This window comes from Neoarius graeffei, chromosome 1 (genome assembly GCF_027579695.1).
Source record: "Neoarius graeffei isolate fNeoGra1 chromosome 1, fNeoGra1.pri, whole genome shotgun sequence".
NCBI lineage: Eukaryota > Metazoa > Chordata > Actinopteri > Siluriformes > Ariidae > Neoarius > Neoarius graeffei.
The window spans coordinates 35480482-35505037 of NC_083569.1; the positions used below are offsets into that span (position 1 = coordinate 35480482).

At 44.0% G+C, this 24556-nt stretch overlaps 1 protein-coding gene across 1 annotated transcript in view; it reads right to left on the reverse strand.

Moving 5' to 3' along the window:
- Nucleotides 1-24556, reverse strand: part of astn1 (astrotactin 1) — a 1125762-nt gene that overhangs the window by 822843 nt on the left and 278363 nt on the right. The window contains exon 3 of the mRNA XM_060931185.1: nt 1067-1460. Coding sequence (XP_060787168.1) covers nt 1067-1460 — 394 coding nt within the window. The remainder of the gene's footprint in view (nt 1-1066; nt 1461-24556) is intronic.

Consider the following 24556-nt stretch of genomic DNA (forward strand, 5'->3'; position numbering starts at 1 on the left):
AATCTGCAAATATTTTAACTAAACATAAGTTTAAGAGTAAATTCGCTGGAGGATCCCTTTAATATTTCTTAACACGTACCAAAATATACTTTAATTTCAAGTAATAGAAACATCTGTGGGCGGCACGGTGGTGTAGTGGTTAGCGCTGTCGCCTCACAACAAGAAGGTCCGGGTTAGAGCCCCGTGGCCGGCGAGGGCCTTTCTGTGCAGAGTTTGCATGTTGTCCGCGTGGGTTTCCTCCGGGTGCTCCGGTTTCCCCCAAAGACATGCAGGTTAGGTTAACTGGTGATTCTAAATTGACCGTGAGTGTGAATGGTTGTCTGTGTCTATGTGTCAGCCCTGCGATGACCTGGCGACTTGTCTGGGGTGTACCCTGCCTTTCACCCGTAGTCAGCTGGGATGGGCTCCAGCTTGCCTGCGACCCTGTAGAACAGGATAAAGCGGCTAGAGATAATGAGATGAGAATGAGATGAGAAACATCTGTGCTGCACCTACTTAAACTGAGCTGTCAGATTGTCCATTAAATCACAGCCATATCTTCTTTAGAACATTAGTAATTTTCTTACAACACAGAATGTTTCACAAATACTTGGGCATACTTTTATTTTCAGTTACAAATTGCACATGGATTATGATTTCATTATCTTAACCCCTTCGAACATAACATGTACAATTGTACACGTGAAGCTCCATAGCATGAAGTTCCATAGCATTTTACCTTGTGTTTAAAGGGGTTAAACTGATATCTTGTGGCCAGAGTAAACTTAAATCAGGAAGGTAAAATAAAACACTTGTTCCATGGTGTGTGTGTGTGTGTGTGTGTGTGTGTGTGTGTGTGTGTGTACACAAGTTTGAGCATAGATCTCTGATCAGTTGAATGTTTATCCAGACTTAGAGGAGCAGCTCTTGCCCAAGGTTTTCTAGCTCTTCCCATTTTTAAATAATATATGAGACATAAGAATATCTTAGAGGGTTGAAATACAACAAACAGTGTCATTACAGTTACTACCTCCACCCATCTTAAAAAGACAAGGGCATTGCTAAGTGGTTTGAGCCTAGAACGCACCGGGGGTGAGATCCACGTTGGCCTTGTCATTACAGCCGTGAAGCGAATCAAGTGTGCGTGTCACCTGGCTGGCGAAGTCCTCACCACCATTCATGCATTCACGCTGCAGGTGCTGGCGCAGCTCACCAATGTCATACTCGTAACCATCGAGGATGGGCGTCTCACGGATACTGAGAGTGCCGCTGGCGTTGGCACCCTGGCACCGGGAGTTCCTCAAGCTCTCACGCGCCTGCCCACCCAGCAGCACAGATGGAATGTAGTGAATCTCATTAGCTGCCTCGGCGCTCGCGCTCTTCTGGGGCTGAGGCACGCGACGCCTCTTACACCAGCGCTTCCGCGTGTACAGGATCAGCACCAAGCACAAGATTGAAAGCAGCAGAGCAATCATCCCACCCTGCAAAAAGGACAGAGAGATAGACCATGCAAGAGAGGGAAAGGGAGAAATGGACAGGGAGAGGAAGAGACAGTGGAAAAAAGTGGGAAAAATGCCAGAGTTGAGTTAGAGGTAGGGTGTGGGAGTAGATGTGAAAAGATAGGAAGAAGAGTAGGACAGAAATGGAGAGAGAGAGAAAATTGGAGGAGTGAGCAACAGATAATGAGAGACAGGGAGAAGTGAAAGTGAGAAAATGGGAGACAGAGGGACAAGGAATAAAGAATTTAAAAAATTCAAAATGAGTAGGTAAAATGTACAGGAGGTAGGATGAGGTGTGAGAAATTGACAAATATGAAAAGCAGGAGAGACAGATGGAAGGGATGAATAACAGAAGAGTAAAATCAAGGCCAAAGAGAGGAAAAACAGACAAAAGGGAAGACGATGGCAAACAGACAGTAAGGAGAGAGATCAGAAAGTGTGAGAAGAATAAGAAAAAGGAGAAAGTATGTAAAAGATGCCAAGCTTAGGATAAGCTAATCAGCTGATAAAGCACCCAAATTATTCCATAAACTGAAATCCACTCTAGATATGGGAAAGGCAGCAATTAGGGATGCTATGTTGGAAACTACCAAGATCCCAATTCAAAGAACGGCAGAAAGCCATGCTTAAAGAGAAGCACCTTAATCACTTCTCTTTTACACTGAGCTAGAACAGCAAGAGTACACTCAATTTGCATAAGTTGTTTGCCTACTTACCTAGTCAAGGGCGATAATGAATAGCACCTTAATGAAGGTCACTCATGGTGCATTTGCATGCGCATGGGAAAAATCGTGAAACTACCATAATTTATTTTGTTTTGTTTAAAATTCCTTCATGCTTTCAAAGTCATTAAGCTAGTTTCCTGTTTGTGCATGATATAAAGTTAAGAACATGACCGATTATACACCGGGCGAGAGAGAACATGGGGAGAATGGATGGTTGAGGGGCTCAAGAATAAAGAGAATTTGTGATGCACATTTTCCCCCACCATCCCTGAAAACATAAGATAAAGTTTTCCAATTAGCTGGAGCCAACTGATGTTTCTTAGGTTTCATGATAGAAGCACAACTTTGCATAAACACAGCTTCAAAAACAAAAGTTTAAACAATTACTGTGTACTAGACATGAAACAATACATTGTGTGACAAATCATGATATAAATTTATGACTATTCAAATCAATTAGAAAAAAAATAATCGTGATTATCAGGCTGCGTAATCTTTGTTTTTCCTAGCTGTAATTGCATTGTTTAGACAGCAGAGGACATGATAACATACAAAAACAGGAATGCACATGACTTCACCATAGGTGGAAGTAATACAGCACTAATGCCACAAAAACATACTGAAAAACAGATGTAAAATGCAAAAGAGCTGTTGTGCGATTGACAGTACAAATAGATTTAACAAGAAATCAGAATTATTTTATTATAACTAAAGAAAAGAGAAGCAAATGCAGGTACAAATGTTCATAAAAGTTTATGAAGAAAAGGCCTATTTGCTATTAACTTTTTCATTTTTAATAAAATGAATACTTTTAGTTAACAGGTTATTATATTTTACTCAAACTTTTACAAATGTAAAAATATAATTATTGTTGGTTGAGAAAATGAAACAAAAGTCATGTTTTTGTTTTCTTTTCTGTTAAATTTAACAAAAGTAATATTGAAGTTGATAAAGAATAGAAAATAAATGTTACTTTTTGGTAATAAAATTTTCTCCTTTTTTTAAATATCAAGGGGAAAAGGGAACTGTGAACCCAATGTCATAAAACAAATCAAACAGTGAATTGGGTGAACCATTATATGCCTACTGTGTGCTTCAGGACTGCCAGTAAAACTGAACAGACTCCATGAAAGCTAATGAACACTTTTTTTTTTTTTTTTGATGGACACTGCTTTTTTTTTTTTTTACTTTTCTGGCTGCTAACTGTGCTATGACCTCACACATCAACACAGTGTGCACAGTTTACATCTCAACATACCATGCAAGTCATTTGCTATTTGGAAAGACACTGTAATTTATTTTTTTTTTTTAATTATGTAGTCACTCTGGCCAACTTTGATGGAATTATTCCCTCCTGGTGTTATTTGGGTGATTTATTAAATTTTCACACATCAAGAGAATATTGATCTAGAGTTACAATACATTCATGCCATAATTTCATTCTTCCTAACACACAAAGCATAATTGCTTGAAGCATTGTTGATAACCACTACTGAACAAAAACAAGAAAAAATATAAATCTTATAAGCTTTATAAGAAAAATATAAATCTAAACAAGAAAAATCTGAGGGAGCATTCACAGAAATCAAAAAGTGAGTTTTTTTCCCCTATTACAAAGTCAAGCCTTAAACTGTGTGCATTTTTTTTTTAAGATTTTTTTTTGGGCTTTTTTCACCTTTATTGGATAGGACAGTGTAGAGACAGGAAATGAGTGGGAGAGAGATCGGGAAATGACCTCAGGTCAGAATCAAACCTGGGTCCCTGGATTTATGGTATGGCGCTTTATCCACCTGAGCCATGATGCCCCTGCATTGTGCTCATATTGACTAGATGTGAGTTATACATGACTGCTCCAATACTTCACAAGGATTTTATTAATAAACCATGATTTAAAAAAATAATTAAGCAGAAATAAATTGATATTATGCAGAAACATATCATTGGTTCATAAACACTTGGTTTTTAGGAAGTCTCATTTGGATGGATATTACATTATAGCTCATAATAAAATTCCCCAATGGTGGTTATAAATCTTACTTCTGAAACCTGATACAGAAGCACCATCAAAATTTCTACCTTCATCTTCCCTGGAGGAACCTGTGATGCTGCCAATACAAGCACTGTTTATAGAGCAAAGCGATGTAACATTGCCAATACAATACAGAATTTCATGCACTGAAACCCTTTGCACCTTGGTATTATAGAACCTTCTTATGCAGATATCTGTAATGCAGCTTCATCAGATTAAAAAAGAAACTCTCTGCCTTCCCTAAAGTCCTTCCTATGCACTAGTGATTATATACAACAAATGCTACGGGAGAAAACCCATCCCAACACAGTGTCCGCTTACAGCCCCAGAGTCAACAGCTAATCAGTTTTCTCTAATTTAATTTCCTTCCAATCTGTCAGTGTGCATTAGCCAAATGAGCAGCTTACAACTTTATGGTGGAGAAAATTAGGTAACACTATACACAGGAGTTAAAGGAGACTTAAAATTAGAGGAGACAGGACAGCGCTTTATGAAGGATCCCTATTAAAGTCAAACAAAACATCAGATGCTACGGTAGCAGTGTGGCAGCCTGTAATCCAATTAGCAAAGATCGACGCCAACCTGTAATCTGTTTGGTGGAAAGCCATGACATTCCACTGCAAATCCAAAAAGTCATTGATGCACAATGATATAATGACCAAACAAGAACTGTTATTACAAGTATCATGACCTCATGCCCAAGTTCTCTTTTCCCCCAAAATTCCCAGTTTTGGATTTTTCCTCATGATACATAAGAACCATCGTTTATGTATAAATAAATTTTATAGAATCTTATTCTTAAAATATTGTCTTTAACAGTCTTGTTTAAGAATCTCCAACTGCCCTGCATTTCTCACTCTAAGGTTTGATCTTTTTTGTACCATAAAAAAATAGTGGTCTTTAAAAAGTGCATTCTTTTTTGGCTGGCTGTCAACCACCATATTATATCATATTATGGTGTAGTGTTAGCACTGTCATCTCATAGCAAGAAGGTTCCGGGTTCGAACCTCTCAGCTGACATGGGCCTTTCTGTATGGAGTTTGTATGTTCACCCTGTGTCTGTGTGGGTTTCCACTGGGTGCTCCAGTTTTCCCACACAGTTCAAAGACATGCAGATTAGATAAAATACCAAACCAATGGGGTTTTGCAAGACAGTGCATACTTAGTGCTGGTCCCAAGCCCAGGTAGTGTGTAGGTAATGTGTCAGGAAGAATATCTGATGTAAAACCTATGCCAAATCAAATATGCAGAACAGCTCCACTGTGGCAACCCTGAAAGAACGGGAGCAGCTGAAAGATGATGATACATATAAACAGCTCTGGAAAAGGTTAAGAGACCACTTCAATTTTTTTCTTAAACCAGCATCTCTATTTATGGCAGCCATTTCATTCCAGTCTCTTTGCTGGAATTCCAACACAAGCATCCGTCATTTTACTTAATGAGGTACTGATTAGGTGATCATCTGAGCCAAATCTTAAAGTAATGCAGACACCTAAAGCCACACTCACAACCCACCGTACGTGCTACTATGGGTGGTCTACGGTAAAAAATTTGGCAAAACCGTGCTTGAGACTTGCATGACACTTGCATGTGTTCAGTACTGTAGAAGGTCGCAGACTGGCCGTGGAGACTTTTGGTCCTGCGCATGCAAATTCTACGGGTCTTACGACAAATCAAGAAAACATTCACTACATACAGGACCCGTACTCCTTTTGTACATCTGAACCAAGTCATCAGCATGGCTAGTAGAGGCTTTTTGCGATGACAGTAAGACGCACGAGTGACGTACGGTCATTGTACGAGTGATGTGCCTTAGGAGTACTACACAAGTATTCCACACTTGTTATTTGTGCAGCCCACAAGATAGAAGTACATCTCACTTTCTACCCCTGTGTGTGGCGTGCGCACAGTGCACACGACCTGTATGCAGTGCACGCAACACGAGGGGCAAGACTCTGGGTATATATACTGGGGAGAAACCAAGGAACCAATCATGTAGCATGTAGCATTGTAGAAGGGAAGAAGACCACCTCATTTGCTGTTTTTATTTGAGTATATGTTCATTTACCATGCAAACATCAAATAATAAAACATGGAGTATAAGGGAATAAGGCATTTTATTACATTGTAAAAAATCCCAACTAAATAGCCCAACAATTTGAGCACTGAAACACACTTTGACTCTGACTCTGAGCTACTGTCCTGCTCCTACTCCTGCTGAGTGGTGGGACGGGGTGTCGGGATGTCCTTGTCCTCATCACTGAGCATGGCACAGTGGCCTGACAGCGATGATGGGATTGCAATGTCCTCACTTCTGGGCGTCATTAGCTGAAACAAACATGAAAATCAGCATATATAATATTAATTACATAAGCATATAGATCTGAAATGAATGTTTAAAGCATGTGTATTTACCTGTGAAAATACCTCTGGCAGGGTGCTGTGCCTTCGGCCAGCTTGAAGGCATACTTCTCCCTGTCTGTGCAGGGCTTGCCAGTGCTGCTACCATCATCATCAAATTCTTCCTCCTCCTCCCCCTCTGCTGTTTCAGGCAGGATTACTTCACTTTTGCTCGCTGCTTCTTGGGTCCCATTTTCTAAACTTTAAACTTAATTTTTTTAAAATTTTTCCCACAAAATATCCAAAGTTCTTCAGTTGAAAGACAGATGCAGAATGCTGCAGACACACTGGTTTTATACCCACTCCTGTCTTGCGTCACATGTAAGTTATGAGTGATTGTAACTGTGGCAGCGGGGGCATGGTCAAGCGCCGGTCTGTGACAGGAGGGCGGAGTCAGGGAAGGTAAGTGGCAGAATCACTACACCTGATGTCAATTAACCTGTGTTTGTGTGTGTCTTCCCAGTGACCGCGCCCTACTTAAGGAGGGAGAGCGGAGAGCAGAGGAGCTCATCCCCAAGCCAGACGCCGGTCGTGTGTGTGTGTCTATGTGAATTACGAGTTGTTCACTTTAAAGTGTGGCAATAAAACCCCTGTTTACAAACCTGACCTCTGTCCTGCCATCCTCTGTGCTCCGCCCTTCGATAGAAACGTTACAGTGGTGCCGAAACCCAGGACTGGAGTGCAGCAGCCGAACAGCCCCATGGAGTCCTCCCCGTTTGCCGAACTGGTCCACACCCTCGCCATGGCCCAGCAAAGCCAGCACCAGGCGCTAGTCACCCTACGAAAGGAGCAGGAACAGTGGTTCGAGGCCCTGGTGCTGGCCCAGCAAGAAAATCGTCAGGCTTTCCGGCACCTCCTCGCATCGGCGGGGTCCACCAACGCTCCCACCACGGGCCCATCCCCCCTCACCCTAACAAAGATGGGCCCGCAGGACGACCCCGAGGCATTCATCACGCTCTTTGAGCAAGTCGCGGAGACCTCGGGGTAGCTGATGGAGTAGCGCGCGGCGCGCCTCCTCCCCCTGCTAATGGGAGAGGTGCAGCTACAGCTCCCCGCCGACCGCCGGCTGGCCTACACGGACCTCCGCCGGGCCGTCCTCCTATGTGTGGGGCGCACCCCTGAGCAGCAGCATCAGCGCTTCCGTGCTTTGCGCTTGGAGGAAGTCGGCCAGCCGTTCGCGTTTAGCCAGCGACTCCGGAATGCCTGCTGGCGGTGGTTGAGGGCCGACAACCGCAACGCCGAGGGGATCATCGACCAGGTGGTACTGGAGCAATTCGTCGCACGCTTGCCAGCAGGAACCGCAGAGTGGGTCCAGTGCCACCGCCCGGTGTTGCTGGATCAGGCAATCGAGCTGGCGGAGGACTATATGGCGGCTGTCCCGGCGGCAGGACAGCAGACAGCCTCTTCTCTCCTCTCCTCTTCTCTCTCTCTCTCTCTCCTCCTGTGTCTCGTCCTCGCCCCATTCCCCCACCGCAGAGGCGGGGGCCGGCGCCACCTGTGCCGGCCCGCCACACCCACAGTGCCCTCCTGTTTCTCCCTTCTGTCTCTCCCCCCCTCAGGTGAGTGAGCCCCAGAATACCGATGCGGAGAGGAAGCCCGGGCCGGTTTGCTGGCGCTGCGGGGAGCCGGGCCACCTCCAACAACAGTGCACGGTAATGGAGGTGGGCGCAGTGGTTCGGATCCGCGACGCACCAGGAGCCACCCTCGATCAGGCCGGAGCGTATCGCATACCAGTGAGTATTCAAGGGGATACATATCAGGCGTTGGTGGATTCTGGTTGTAATCAGACCTCAATTCACCAAAGCCTGGTGCAAAACGAGGCATTGGGGGGAGCACAGGGGGTGAAGGTGTTGTGTGTGCACGGGGACATTCACAGCTACCCTTTGGTGTTGGTCCACCTTTTTTTCCGAGGGGAAAAATTTATAGTGAAGGCGGCGGTTAATCCTCGCCGTACCCACTCTATAATTTTGGGGACTGATTGGCCGGGATTTTGGGATTTAATGACACACTTAGTGAAGAGTGGGTCCTGCCATTTAACAGGGGGAGGTCCTGGTGTCGCTTTGGCGGGAGCAGCTGTCGCAGAGCCGTCTACGTCATCTCCGCGTCAGAGTGAGGAGCCGCCGGCCCCTCCTCTCTCTGCTGGGGAATCCCTTGCGGATTTTCCATTAGAGCAGTCGCGAGACGAGACTCTGCGGCATGCGTTTGACCAAGTGAGAGTAATCAATGGTCAAACGCTCCAGCCGAACGCCACCCCGTCCTTCCCCTACTTCGCGATTATGAAGGATAGATTATACTGAGTGACACAGGACACTCAAACTAAAGAGCGAGTCACGCAGCTTTTAATTCTGAAGAGCCGCCGGGAATTGGTATTCCAGGCGGCTCACTTTAATCCCATGGCTGGACACCTAGGGCAGGATAAGACACTAGCAAGGCAAGGCAAGTTTATTTATATAGCACATTTCATACACAATGGCAGTTCAATGTGCTTTACAGAAGTAAAAACAAAAACAGTAAACAATAGAGAAATAAAATTACATAAAATAATTTTATTTTTATTCTAAAACAATTAATTAAAAAAATTAAAAGAATTAAAACAAAATAAGAATTAAACAATAGTAGAAATAAAATAATAAAATGAAGTAGAAATAGGAGGAGAAAAAAAAGAAACCAGCAGAATAGAATAAAGAATAAAATAGAATAGGTGTTAAAATTAAAGTAAATTTAAAACATGCAGAGAAAGTAAAAATTATAAAAAAAGAAGACAATATTAATTATTTAACAGAAAGCATCAGAAAACAGCTTGGTCTTTAACCTAGATTTAAAACTGCCAACAGCAGGAGCATTTTTAATGTCCTCTGGCAGTTGGTTCCATAGCTGTACTGCATAGTAGCTAAAAGCTGCTTCACCATACTTTGTTTTAACAACTGGTTTTAATAGTAAATTTTTCTGTTTTGATCTGGTAGATCTGATTGGGTTAGGCCGCTGCAACATATCAGAGAGGTAATTGGGCCCTGTACCATTTAGAGATTTGTATACCAGCAGCAATACTTTAAAATCAATTCTGTAGCTTACTGGAAGCCAGTGAAGGGACCTTAGAATTGGAGTAATGCGCTCTGTTCTTTTTGTTCGTGTGAGAACCCTAGCCGCTGCATTTTGAACCAGCTGAAGTCGTTTGATGGTCTTTTTTGGCACGCCTGTGAAAAGGCCATTGCAGTAATCAACCCTACTAGAGATGAAGGCATGTATTAGTTTTTCCAGATAATTTTTTTGACATAAGTCCTCTTAGTTTGGAAATGTTTTTTAGGTGATAAAATGCCGTTTTAGTGATTGCTTTCATGTGACTGTCAAAGTTTAGCTCCCTGTCAATGAAAACACCAAGATTTTTAACCATTTCTTTAGTTTTCATCCCTTTTGTGTCAAGAATAGTGGTAATCTTGAGTCTTTCATCTTTTTTTCCAAATAGAATTACTTCTGTTTTATCTGTGTTCAGCTGAAGAAAACTAGCCCGAATAATGGCCCGATTCTATTGGCCAGGGATTCGCGGCGATGTCCGTAGGTGATGTACGGCGTGCCGCGAATGCCAGTTAGTAAATCCAGCGGCCATTCCAAAAGTGCCTTTGCGCCCTCTACTGTTAATCGAGACCCCGTTCGAAAGAATTGGGATGGATCTCGTCGGGCCATTAGATCGGTCAACATGAGGGTATTGCTTTATTTTAGTCCTGGTGGACTATGCAATGCGATACCTGGAAGCAGTGCCTCTTCGCAATATCTCAGCATGCAGTATTACGGAAGCACTCTTCCACGTCATCTCCCGAGTTGGAATCCCGAAAGAGATTCTGACTGATCAAGGCACCTCGTTTATGTCACAAACACTGAATGAACTGTATGGGTTATTAGGGATTAAGCCGATCCGCACCAGAGTGTATCACCCACAAACGGACGGTTTAGTTGAACAGTTTAATCGCACCCTCAAGAACATAATTAAAAAATTCGTAAGTGAGGACACACGTAACTGGGATAAATGGCTCGAACCCTTGTTATTTGCAGTGCGAGAGGTCCCCCAAGCCTCCACGGGGTTCTCCCCGTTTGAATTATTATATGGGCGTAAGCCGCGTGGCATTTTAGATGTGCTGCAGGAAAATTGGGAGGAGGGACCTTCACCAAGTAAAAACGAAATTCAATACGTTATTGACCTGCGCACAAAACTCCACACACTCACGCACCTAACCCAGGATAATTTGCGGCAGGCCCAAGAACGGCAAGCCCGCCTGTACGACAAGGGTACGCGCCTTAGAGAGTTCGCACCGGGAGATAAAGTACTCGTACTGTTGCCCACATCGAGCTCTAAATTAGTCGCCAAGTGCCAAGGACCCTTTGAGGTCACACGGCGAGTCGGGGACGTCGACTATGAGGTGAGGCGAACGGACAGGGGTGGGGCGCTACAGATTTACCACCTCAATCTACTCAAACTCTGGAACGAGGAGGTCCCCGTAGCGTTGGTGTTGGTGGTTCCGGAGAAGGCGGAGCTGGGGCCGGAGGTTCAAAAAGGCGCATTGACATCGCATACCCCTCCAGTCCCCTGTGGAGACCACCTCTCCCCGACCCAACTCGCGGAGGTTGCCCAGTTGCAGACCAAGTTTTCGGATGTGTTCTCGCCCCTGCCCAGCCGCACCAACCTCATAGAGCACCACATTGAGACGCCCCCGGGGGTGGTAGTGCGTAGCCGCCCTTACAGGCTACCCGAACACAAGAAAAAAGTGGTTCGGGAAGAACTCGAGGCCATGCTCGAAATGGGCATCGTCGAGGAGTCCCACAGTGACTGGAGCAGCCCGGTGGTCTTGGTACCCAAGGCCGACGGGTCGGTCCGGTTCTGTGTGGACTATAGAAAAGTCAACGCGGTGTCTAAATTCGACGCGTACCCAATGCCTCAGATTGATGAGTTGCTCAATCGACTAGGCACTGCTCGCTTTTATTCGACACTGGATTTAAAGAAGGGATATTGGCAGATCCCTTTGACTCCAGTATCCCGAGAAAAAACGGCCTTTTCCACACCATTTGGTTTACACCAATTCGTCACACTTCCGTTTGGGCTGTTTGGGGCACCCGCTACGTTTCAGCGGCTGATGGACAGGGTCCTCTGCCCCCACGCCACCTATGCGACCGCCTACCTCAACGACATTATCATCTATAATAATGACTGGCCGAGGCATCTCGAACATCTGAGGGCCGTCCTTAGGTCGCTGAGGCGAGCGGGTCTCACAGCCAACCCAAAGAAGTGTGCGATTGGGCAGGTGGAAGTACAGTATCTGGGCTTCCACTTGGGCAACGGGCAGGTGCGTCCCCAAATTAACAAGACCACAACAATTGCGGCCTGCCCGAGGCCCAAGACCAAAAATGGGTGAGACGGTTTCTGGGGCTGGCTGGCTATTATCGTAGGTTTATACCTAATTATTCGGACGTCACCAGCCCGCTGACTGATCTCACTAAAAAGGGGGCAACAGATCCGGTCCAGTGGACGGAGCAATGCCAGCAGGCTTTTTCTGAGGTAAAGGCCGCACTGTGTGGGGGGCCACTTTTACACTCCCCTGACTTTTCTCTCCCCTTTATGTTACAGATGGATGCGTCGGACAGAGGGCTGGGGGCTGTTTTGTCCCAGGAGGTGGAGGGGGAGGACCACCCAGTCCTATACATCAGTAGGAAGCTGTCGGTGCATGAGGGGTGCTACAGCGCAATGGAAAAAGAGTGCTTGGCAATCAAGTGGGCGGTCCTCGCCCTCCGTTACTACCTGCTGGGGCACCCTTTCACCCTCTGTTCGGACCACGTGCCCCTCCAGTGGCTCCACCGCATGAAGGATGCCAATACGCAGATCACCCATTGGTATCTGGCACTCCAACCCTTTAATTTCAAGGTGGTCCACAGGCCGGGGGCGCAGATGGTCATGGCGGACTTCCTTTCCCATCGGGGGGGTCGGCTGCAGGCCGGACAGCCGCCCGGCCTGAGTCGGGCGGTGGGGGTATCTGGCAGCGGGGGCGTGGTCAAGCACCAGTCTGTTACAGGAGGGCGGAGTCAGGGAAGGTAAGTGGCAGAATCACTACACCTGATGTCAATTAACCTGTGTTTGTGTGTGTCTTCCCAGTGACCGCGCCCTACTTAAGGAGGGAGAACATAGAGCAGAGGAGCTCATCCCCGAACCAGACGCCGGTCGTGTGTGTGTGCCTGTGTGAATTGCGAGTTGTTCACTGAAAAATGTGGCAATAAAACCCCTGTTTACAAACCTGACCTCTGTCCTGCCGTCCTCTGTGCTCCGCCCTTCGATAGAAACGTTACAGTAACGTTCTAATCACATGCATCACACATGCTTCACAAGTGTGGCCCATACTCCTAGTGCAGGAAACTGGTAAAATGCAAGTCACACGAACTCTACACTCACTGAACACGCACTGATCACGTGCGTCAGACATACGCTTTCCATGGGCTAACAGCGCAATTTTTCCCATGCCTTGAGGAAGTCAGGCGTGCAACCTTTACTTGACAAGTACTTTGACCATACTCCTCCCCCAAACTTTCCCCTGGGTTCACTGCGACCCTGTGGCACGGCTGCGAGCTACCAAACCCTGTGACCCTTGCATGTCCAAAACACTTACAGCGGGTTGTGAGTGAGCCTTAAATAAATTCACTCTTCCTTATGACTCCATGAAAATAAAGATAGTTATGATAATGTTCACCCCCAATGCGATTGTGAATAATAAGCTTTTGAGAATAAAAAAGTTTTAAAAAACAACAAAAACAAACAAAAAAAAACCCCACCAAAGTGGCATGATTGAGCAGATGGGAACTGCGGTGCCTTGTTGTGACGTAGATCAGGGAATCTCCAAAAACCGGAAGTGGAAGCACAGCGTCTGAAACCAGGACTTCTAAACATCATTTTCCATCACCACCAATGGAATACAGACAAGCCCAGTCACTTAATAACATGGCAGTTTATTTAGATATATTATGGTATTAATGCAGTATTCCTTTGTAGTACTTTACAATGATGAAAATGTTTCAAATTAATACTAACACCTAAATAATTTCACTCTGCTCTATGACTCTGTGAAAATAAAGCAAACTGGCAGCCAGATGGTGCACTCTATTTTCCACATACTCCATTACTGCAGAGTGTTGAAAATGCTTGAAAACAATGACAAGCCCAGGCTTGAACAGTGGGTAGGTACTCTGAGATAACTGGAAAATGATTTTATTTTAGCCTTCAGGTAGATGTGAAGGTGGCCTTGTACACCTCCATCTTAAGTCCCATTCTGCTCTACGGCTGCGAGGCATGGTTGCTGACCACAAGGACTAAGAGTTCCATTCAGGCTGCGGAGATTAGAGTGCTGAGACTTATTAGAGGAGTGACCAAACGCAATCGGCTGAGAAATTATTACATCAGGGAACAGCTCGGGGTCCAGAGTGCGTTGAAGATCTTTGAGCAGAGCCAGCTATGTTGGCATGGCCATGTCAAGAGAATGGATACCACCAGGACCCCAGCAAGGTGGCTTGAGTGGCACCCTAAGACAAAGAGACCTAGGAAGAGGTGGATGGACAACATCAAGAATGCTACAAATGCAAGAGGGTTGACATTGGAGGATGTCAAGAGGGGTGCTCTATGCACCAACTGAGATGAATGGAGAGCTTTCTGGCAGACAGGCAGCAATACCTAACTGGTGTCTGATGATGAGCCTTCAGGTAATAAAATAAGTAGAGTAGATCTACACTAGCACTATTCTGGTACACTGGCTGCAGTCTAGTGACTACCTTCCACAACAGTTTTCTACACTATGTCACACAGATTGCACAGTATTGTGTTGCTAACACATTACTGAGCCTTAGTTCCTGTTTGCTTCTCTTGGTTTCTGATCCTTGATTTCCTGTTTCTCGCGTTTGTTTCCTGCCTAGCCTTTGATTGTCTGTTTGTGCCTTGCTCGACCTATTGCCTGTTTCACCATTTCTTGATTTATGCTCACTGATTCGGATTGTTTGCCCATTTTCACTTTTCTTAATAATAAACTATCTTCTGCACTTACATCCATCTCCCACCCATTCCTGACAGAATACTTCGCCCACTTGACACACTAAGCAACACATCTCTGTGCTATACTGTGCTTTTGAGTGGTCATATTCAGTAGGTAATTGCTGAATTGGAACAATTATTTTATTTTGGCCAGAGTTATAACTTACTGACGGGAATTACTATTATGCTAATAATCACGTCAGTAAAAGATTCTAACAGCTAGTATTGGTAATTACTAATGTAAACAAAAACAGGCGGTCTGTTACAATCATCCCTCCATTATGTCCACTTGTCAGCTTGCCGAGATCTGAGTGGCAGTCACTCACCTCATTGTGGTCGTCAATGTGACAGTCCTGGTATGGCTCAAACCGGTAGGGCTCTATCCCGAGCTCTACATTCTCCCTCTCCTCCTCTTCCCCAACTAACTCCTCTTCATCCCCATCATACAAGACATGTGCTGTGTCCGAAATCACTCACTATATAGTGGACTATGTTGGGGGGGCTGCCATGCCATAGCCATAGTAACCAATTCCCTGCTTCACTTTATGAACCATCTTCTCCCTTCCACTGTACAGCATTGAACACAAAAATCCCTGTACTCAATGCCACGTTCTGTGTAGGGATGGACTGCCATGACGTAGCCATAGTAATCATTTATGAACCATCTTCTCCCTTTCACTATTCAGCATTGAACACACCAATCCCTGTACTCGATGCCATGTTCTATCTCCGCCCATTCTTCTGACTCCCTGTAATGGCATTAGACACAGAGATGAAACCAGATACCAAATACAGTGACGTCACGACTGTGCTTTAAACTTGCGGCGGAATCAAAATTCCCTCTCTCTGGCAGTGGATCCCACTCGTGAAAGAGAGACCTTGTGCATCGGTGCTACAGAAGGACAAGAACAAAGAATGAGCTATTAATACCAGACCTTTAGCCAAAGTTCAATGTATGTGACCTTCACAGAGTTGTAATAATAACTGAACCGGTTAGTTACTGCAGCCCACGCAGTATTTCAAAGAGAAAAGGTAACCAGATCCCTTTTCCCATTCTCAATGTTGATGAACTATAATCATCGGATGACCAACAGGACACTGAAGATCTTCAGCCGACGAGCTGTAAAAGTAAAAGGAACAGAACTGTTTTCTCCCTGGACCTGCGCTCCGTGCTGTCTTCAGTAACAGACAGCACACTTTCAGTCACCAAGCAAGAGCGATCTCAAGTAAGGCTGGCATCTGGGCAATTGTTAGTCTTAGTCGTGGCTAGTTAATGTGAAGAGTGTTGTTTATTTGAATTCATTCATGGTTTAAATGTACGCATTTTGATTCACATGAAAGTTGATCTTAGACCGCATGTTGTTTAATTTGCTTTGTTTACTATCTGTATTTAGTTAGATAGTGCATGCATTCTCTCTCGCTCTCTTTTTAACTCCCTCCATCGCACTACACCCCTCAACATTGGGATTTCAGGAGTAGCTAAGGGTTGAGTAGAAGTTTGGGGTTTAAGGCCTAGCTGGACTAGTTTTAAGCTACAGATCCTTTGTCTCTCTATCGTGCACTTTCCTTTTTGCCCATCCCCTTTTAGGCGAGGCCTAGCACAAAGGCTCGCGCATTATTTTCTTGCATTTTTTTCTCTCCGTGCTCTCGCAGAAGGCGGTCGCATTCTCTCCCTCTCCCTTCCCTTATCTTTCCTGCTTCTGCTGTCTCGTCTGTCTAGTGTCTATATTTTTGAGAGACTCTCTCCGCATTGCTGTCTGAACTAAAAACCATGAAATTGATAAACTGGTCTCTTCATGCAATTGACACAATCTTCTCGACGAGAAGCCTGGGTTCGGGGGAACCAGCCTGTCCTGCTGGAACATTTGCAGCCAGCTACACAATGGATGCATGGGAGAAGTGACAGGTCGTGTGCCTGGTGGTTCTTTCTGTGGAGGACATTGAAGACATCTACCTATTCGGAACCATGATTACAGGACTTTTGCTGATTGGATTAGGTATTGCCCTGGTTTATCGAGGAAATCAGAAAATGGTGACAGCTGTTCAAAGCCCCATAAAGCTGCCCGACATGATTGAAGTGGTGGGCAGAGCTGTCGGCACTCAGACTGTGGCTATTCAGAACTTGAACCGCAACGTGGATAAGATCATGGAGAAGCTTTCGGCTTTGCAATGGAAATTAGATCGTTTTGGAGACCAAGATGGACATAGTGGACATACAGCATAGGCGTGCAAAAGAATGCGTCTGCTCGCTAAGACCAAACAAATTCCAATCTTATCTATTTCGGCTCCCTAGCCAGCACTGGCCTTGGCCAAGGCCGTTGCTGGGACAACAATTCCCCTGGAGAACACTGCTGTTAGACTCTCTCGTATTCCTTCCCCCACTTCCCGTGGTCGCTGCTTTCACCCCCAGTGTGACAAGCGGGTGCGTGACCAGCGCCCTCATGGCTGCAGGAGCAGACGGCTGCTTGCTTGCGCTGGGTTACCTCTAGCTCCTCCCCTCCCCCTTTACCCCCCACCCTGATCGTGCCCCCTTTCCCCCCTTCCCCCCCAAGTCCCGTGTAATGTGTACTTGTGTTATTTTGTGCTTATGTGGTTTTCATGTTGTAAAGTGTACTTGTGGTGGTTTTTTTGTGCTTATGTGCTGAGGTTTTTTTAATGTTCCCACACTGTACTCCTCACAGGAGCATAGGGTGGGGGTTGTTTTTTTCTCCTCTCCTTTCCTCATGTTCTCTGTAACTTTCTTTTTTCCCTGCCTTCCTGTCCTGTACTCCCCCTCTGTAAGGACAGGTTGATGGTCAATTTCAATGGTACAGTGATAATAAAGGGTTCATTCATTCTATTCACATATCACACCTATCCCACTCGCACGTGCACACAGCCTCACTCCCCTCCTCCTTGTCGTGCGACTGCACATGCCCTCTCTCCCTAGCTCCTCCTCATCTCGTTAGTGTGCAGCTGCGTACACGCACGCACACGCCTACACTCACACACACACACACACACACACACACACACTCTCTCACACACACACACACACACACACACACACACACACACACACACACACACACACACGTGATTTCCCTCTCACATTTTAACATCCACTCGCCCCTACACTGTAAACTTGCATATAGCCTATTACTTCTGATCACCATTAGTGCCTTAGTTATCATCATATTCACTGCTGATTTCTTACTTTGTTTACTACTGGTTATTATTCTACTTACTCCTGACTATTGCTCAATACACTACTGATTATTACCTGTATACATTGTATCACCATTTATATTAAATTATTTCTTGGCTGCTATTGTTGCTATATCTGATCAGTATTAGTTCGCTAATTCATGTCAGCTATTTCAATAAATGGTACCTTTGGAATAAACTGTGTCCTGTCTATTGCTACAGCATTCACTGAGTGCCAACCTCTGCCAACCAAGTATTCTAATGGCCTTCGCCCATTTGGTTGTTATATGAATGTTATAGATCTAGAGTAAACGTATTACATTAGAGCTACAATACTCACTAAAACTATAGCAGCATCACCACTAAGTTATTCCATTGATTTTAATAGTTTAGCTATAAACTATTAGACACTTGAATTAATGATTAATGAATTTATGAGACTGATCCCTGTTTACATGAGACTGATTTGATAAGCCTATTGCACCTACAACTATAGAGTGAGTTCACCATTTTGTAGTGCTGTCTGAATATATTGTGAGAATTATTACACCCTGCATAGTGGACGCATAGGTAGCGGCAAAGAAGAAAGTATTCAGCCTTGATTTAAAAGAACTGAAAGATGCAGCAGACACAAAGTACTTTGTATTTATTAATGTGGGAAATACGCTCAGTATAATAAGTATTTTTCTCAAAAAATACATGCATGTATTTATTATTTTGAAAACCCACCAGCTGACTGATCTGGCACATTTTATAAATGTGCAACAGTAATGACGTAAATAACGGCACAGTGGAGTTGTGCCCGAAAGTGTTTTTTTCATTTTACCAGTGAGCTCACTATATAGTCCTCTATATAGAATTCCCTAGACAGTGAGTAGGGAGTAGTGAATGAGTGATTTCGGACACAGCTCATAGCTCACAGCTCATGTTCTGCCATGAAAACATGTTCTGTCTGCGCACCTTCCAGGCAGGTGTTCACCGATCTACATAATTTCCAGTTTGGGCCATTCTCAGTGGAAGAGAAGGGAATTCCAGGCATCGCTTCGTGATAAGAGGTTTAAATGTTTTATATTGTTGAGTTTTTCATCTCCACACCTTGTGTTTACATTGAAAATGGAAAGTTTGTGTTAAAAACTATAAAATGACACCGAAGAGACCTGTTCGTGTCAGTATCACTTTAATGAGGAAAAGGATAAAAGCCACTGCTGTGGCCATCACTATCCTCTTGCTGACTGAATTTTTGCACCAGGAGTGGCATAAAGTCAACCAAGAGCAATATGAAACACTGGTGGAGAGTATGCCAAGATGCATGAAATCTGTGATTAAATTTCAGGGTTATTCCACCAAATACTGATTTCTGAACTCATTCTAAGTTCAAACATTTGTATTGTGTAAAATTGAACATGATCTTGATTTCTCTGCATTATTCAAGGTCTGAAAACACTTCACCTTTTTTGTTCGTTTGACCAGTTGTCATTTTATGCAATTAAATGCTCCAAGTGACATGCTTATGTGGAATTTGGGGGAAATGTTGTCAGTAGTTTGAGGAATAAAACAAAAATGTTCCTCAGACACATACCTATAAATAGTAAAACCAGAGAAATGGATTTTATATATATATATATATATATATATATATATATATATATATATATATATATATATATATGTATGTATGTATGTATGTGTGTGTGTGTGTATGGAGAAATTAAGAGACCACTGCAAAATTATCCATTTCTCTGGTTTCTCTGGAGATGCAACAACAACAATAAAGATAACAATGAAGGAGCTGCAAAGATCCATAACAAAGATGGGAGTATCTGTCCATAGGACAACTTTAAGCCATACACTCCACAGAGTGGGGCTTTATGGAAGAGTGGCCAGAAAAAAAGCCATTGCTTAAAGAAAAAAATAAGAAAACATGTTTGGAGTTTGCCCAACAGCATAAAGCAAACTCCACAAACACATGGAAGAAGATTCTCTGGTCAGATGAGACTGAAATTGAACTTCTTCGCCATCATGGGAAACGCCATGTGCGGCACAAACCCAACACTTCCCATCATCTTGAGAACACCATTCCTACAGTGAAGCATGGTGGTGGCAACATCATGCCGTGGGAATGTTTTCATCTGCAGGGACAGGAAAGTTGGTCAGGATTGAAGGAAAGATGGACGGCACAAAATACAGGGCAATTCTGGAGGAAAACCTGGTTGAGTCGGCCAGAGGTTAGAGACTGGGATGAAGGTTCACATTCCAGCAGGACAATGACCCTAAACATACTGCTAAAGCTACACTAGAGTGGTTTAAAGGGAAACATTTAAATGTCTTGGAATGGCCTAAACAAAGTCCAGACCTCAATCCATTTGAGAATCTGTAACATAACTTGAAGATTGCTGTACACCAATGCAACCCATCTAACTTGAAGGAGTTGGAGCAGTTTTGCTTTGAGGAATGGGCAAAAATCCCAGTGGCTAGATGTGCTAAGCTAATAGAGACATACCCCAAGAGACTTGCAATTGTAATTGCAGCAAAAGGTGGCTCTACAAAGTATTGACTTTGGGGGTGAATACCTATGCACACTTCAGATTTCTGTCTTTTCATCTTATTGTGTTGCAATAAAAAAGACAAACAAACAAACAAAAAATTTGCACGTTTAAAGTGGTAGGCATGTTGTGTAAATCAAATGGTGCTAACTCCCCAAAAATCAATTTTAATTCCAGCTCATCACGTGACAAAACAGGACAAACACTAAGGGGCATCAATACTTTTGCAAGACACTGTAGGACCTTCCAAATAGCATGTGAAGGCAGCATATGTTCAAATTCTGCAAAGCACAGTGACCTATGGGGTCAAGGGGCATCACAGTGTAGAATTAGTCTGTGTCCTGACCGATATATCAGTAACCACGAGAAAATCAACAGATAATTGTGCTTAATAACCTTATCAGTATCAGTCTGAAATGATGCTGACTAAGAGTCAATAAGGTGCCTTTATTCTGAGTTATGCAGCTAACCAATGAACCTAAAGAATTCACTACACACGCAGCTTCAATGAGCAGTGACCAGGAATGTGCCGCATATGCCAGCAGTAGGGTTGCCACCATTCAGAAATGAAAATAAGGGACACCCACCACGGCTCCTTGGGGCCATGACCACCACGGGCACGACTCCCATGGGGTGGGGTGCCCGCAGCAGTGGTATGTTTTATTTTGTAGGTGTTTTTAGTAAAGGGGTGATCAAGAAAGCTAATAACATAACACACTAATAAAATAACAATTTTTAATCAAGGAAATGTATGTCTCATCTCATCATCTCTAGCCACTTTATCCTGTTCTACAGGGTCGCAGGCAAGCTGGAGCCTATCCCAGCTGACTACGGGTGAAAGGCGGGGTACACCCTGGACAAGTCGCCAGGTCATCACAGGGCTGACACATAGACACAGACAACCATTCACACCTACGGTCAATTTAGAGTTACCAGTTAACCTAACCTGCATGTCTTTGGACTGTGGGGGAAACCGGAGCACCCGGAGGAAACCCACGCGGACACGGGGAGAACATGCAAACTCCGCACAGAAAGGCCCTCGCCGGCCACGGGGCTCGAACCCGGACCTTCTTGCTGTGAGGCGACAGCGCTAACCACTACACCACCGTGCCGCCCAGAAATGTATGTATGTATGTATGTATGTATATATGTATTTATTTGTTACTATTATAATATACCATACGCCACTGAAAACACTCGCCGACAGACTTTACAGTTTGCTCTGTAGTTGTCTCCACTCACGCTGTCCAGCCAAGGATGTGCCTCTTCCCACTCACGTCTGTATTTTTGTAAGCATTTACGCTTTTGAGGAAGTGGTGGAGTCCTGGGTGCAGCAAACATTTTTAAAAGGCCCGGGGTTTTTGAGCAGCGCCGGTTTGTGTTGTCTGTCTCTAGGCAACCGTGACAGCGCCACACGCAGTGATGCAAGCAGCCAGGCACAGACGCACAGAGCGTGACACAGAGGGGAGGGGTTTGTGTCCTGGGTAGATCCCGCAACGGAGTATTTCCTGTTTTATTTTGTTCATTATTGTTAGATTTAGTGTTGATATGTGTGCGACAGACATGTGTATTGGACATTTATGAAAATACGGAACAAATTGCGTCCCGTATCGGTTCAATACGGGACACAAGATTTAACTGCCAAATAAAGGACGATTCCGTATTTTACGGGACCCTAGCCAGCAGGTTTGTGAACCTCAAGTGCAGGTAAATGCGATTTCATTGACAAAGGTGATAGAGGTCATATTAGACAGGCCTTTTGTGTTAACAGAACAAATATATTACTTGCATATGTTTATTAAGAAATCCCAGTGTCTCAAGTTTGCTGTCTAAGTAAGCTCACTGGCATCCTCTGCCATCAGTTTTACATGTTGCGAGCGTGATAAAACATGCCCACAAGCAAGTTATGTTTTTTTTCACACACACAGGTATTAACTGCCACTTGCACAATATATAAGTCCTCTCACACAAATTTAATAACCGAGAGTGCAAGCTAAGCATCATTTGACATAACACGCTCAGCTAGCAGATACAAGCTAATCTTAGAGAGAAACATTTCAAACAGTGACATTTATTAGCTAGCCTCTGTAAGCAATGTGTTTACACATGCAGAACCTGATATGTGAGGGAGTGGAGGCATGCTCAGGAGACAGGCTGAATTTTAGCTGAGCTCCAGGCCTGCGTTTATTCAGTCTGCACTTTTCAACACACTTTCAAAAACCCAACAAAACCAAAACAACTCAGAAGGAACGGGTCCATCCCGGACTCTCAGCTTTCGCGTCGTCAAGTTTGAGTTCACGCTCTGTGGTGTGCGTGTGTCTCATAAGCACCACCAGCTATCTCTCTCTCTCTCCCCCCGGTTACAGGATTCAAAAAGTATATTGTGTATTTTTGTATTTCAGTGTTTGTTATTTGACTGATACATGTATTTTCTTTTCATGTTGTTAGAGCATTGCTATTAAAAGTATTAGTATTTGAGAGCATACAGTTAGGTCCATATATATTTGGACACTGACACAAATTTTGTTTTTTTACCTGTTAACTGAAACATATTCAGGTTATAGTTATATAATGGACATGGACATAAAGTCCAGACTTTCAACTTTCATTTGAGGGTATCCACATTAAAATTGGATGAAGGGTTTAGGAGTTTCAGCTCCTTAACATGTGCCACCCTGTTTTTAAAGGGACCAAAAGTAATTGGACAATTGACTCAAAGGCTATTTCATGGGCAAATGTGGGCAATTCCTTCGTTATGTCATTCTCAATTAAGCAGATAAAAGGCCTGGAGTTGATTTGAGGTGTGGTGCTTGCATTTGGAAGATTTTGCTGTGAAGAAAACATGCAGTCAAAGGAGCTCTCCATGCAGGTGAAACAAGCCATCCTTAAGCTGCGAAAACAGAAAAAAACCCATCCGAGAAATTGCTACAATATTAGGAGTGGCAAAATCTACAGTTTGGTACATCCTGAGAAAGAAAGAAAGCACTGGTGAACTCATCAATGCAAAAAGACCTGGACGCCCACAGAAGACAACAGTGGTGGATGATTGCAGAATAATTTCCATGGTGAAGAGAAACCCCTTCACAACAGCCAACCAAGTGAACAACACTCTCCAGGAGGTAGGCGTATCAATATCCAAATCTACCATAAAGAGAAGACTGTATGAAAGTAAATACAGAGGGTTCACTACACGGTGCAAGCCACTCGTAAGCCTCAAGAATAAAAAGGCTAGATTGGACTTTGATAAAAAACATCTAAAAAAGCCAGCACAGTTCTGGAAGAACATTCTTTGGACAGATGAAACCAAGATCAACCTCTACCAGAATGATGGAAAGAAAAAAGTATGGCGAAGGCGTGGTACAGCTCATGATCCAAAGCATACCACATCATCTGTGAAACACGGCAGAGGCAGTGTGATGGCTTGGGCATGCATGGCTGCCAGTGGCACTGGGTCACTAGTGTTTATTGATGATGTGACACAGGACAGAAGCAGCCGGATGAATTCTGAGGTATTCAGAGACATACTGTGTGCTCAAATGCAGCCAAACTGATTGGTCGGTGTTTCATAATACAGATGGACAATGACCCAAAACATAAAGCCAAAGCAACCCAGGAGTTTATTAAAGCAAAGAAGTGGATTATTCTTGAATGGCCAAGTCAGTCACCTGATCTCAACCCAATTGAGCATGGATTTCACTTGTTAAAGACTAAACTTCAGACAGAAAGGCCCACAAACAAACAGCAACTGAAAACCGTTGCAGTAAAGGCCTGGCAGAGCACTAAAAAGGAGGAAACACAGCGTCTGGTGATGTCCATAAATTCAAGACTTCAGGCAGTCATTGCCAACAAAGGGTTTTCAACCAAGTATTAGAAATTAACATTTTATTTACAATTATTTAATTTGTCCAATTACTTTTGAGCCCCTGAAATGAAGGGATTGTGTTTAAAAAATGCTTTAGTTCCTCACATTTTTATCCAATCATTTTGTTCAACCCACTGAATTAAAGCTGAAAGTCTGAACTTCAACTGCAGCTGAATTGTTTTGTTCAAAATTCATTGCGGTAATGTACAGAACCAAATATTAGATCCAAATATTTATGGACCTAACTGTATATGTGTCCAGGCAGAATTAAAATACAATC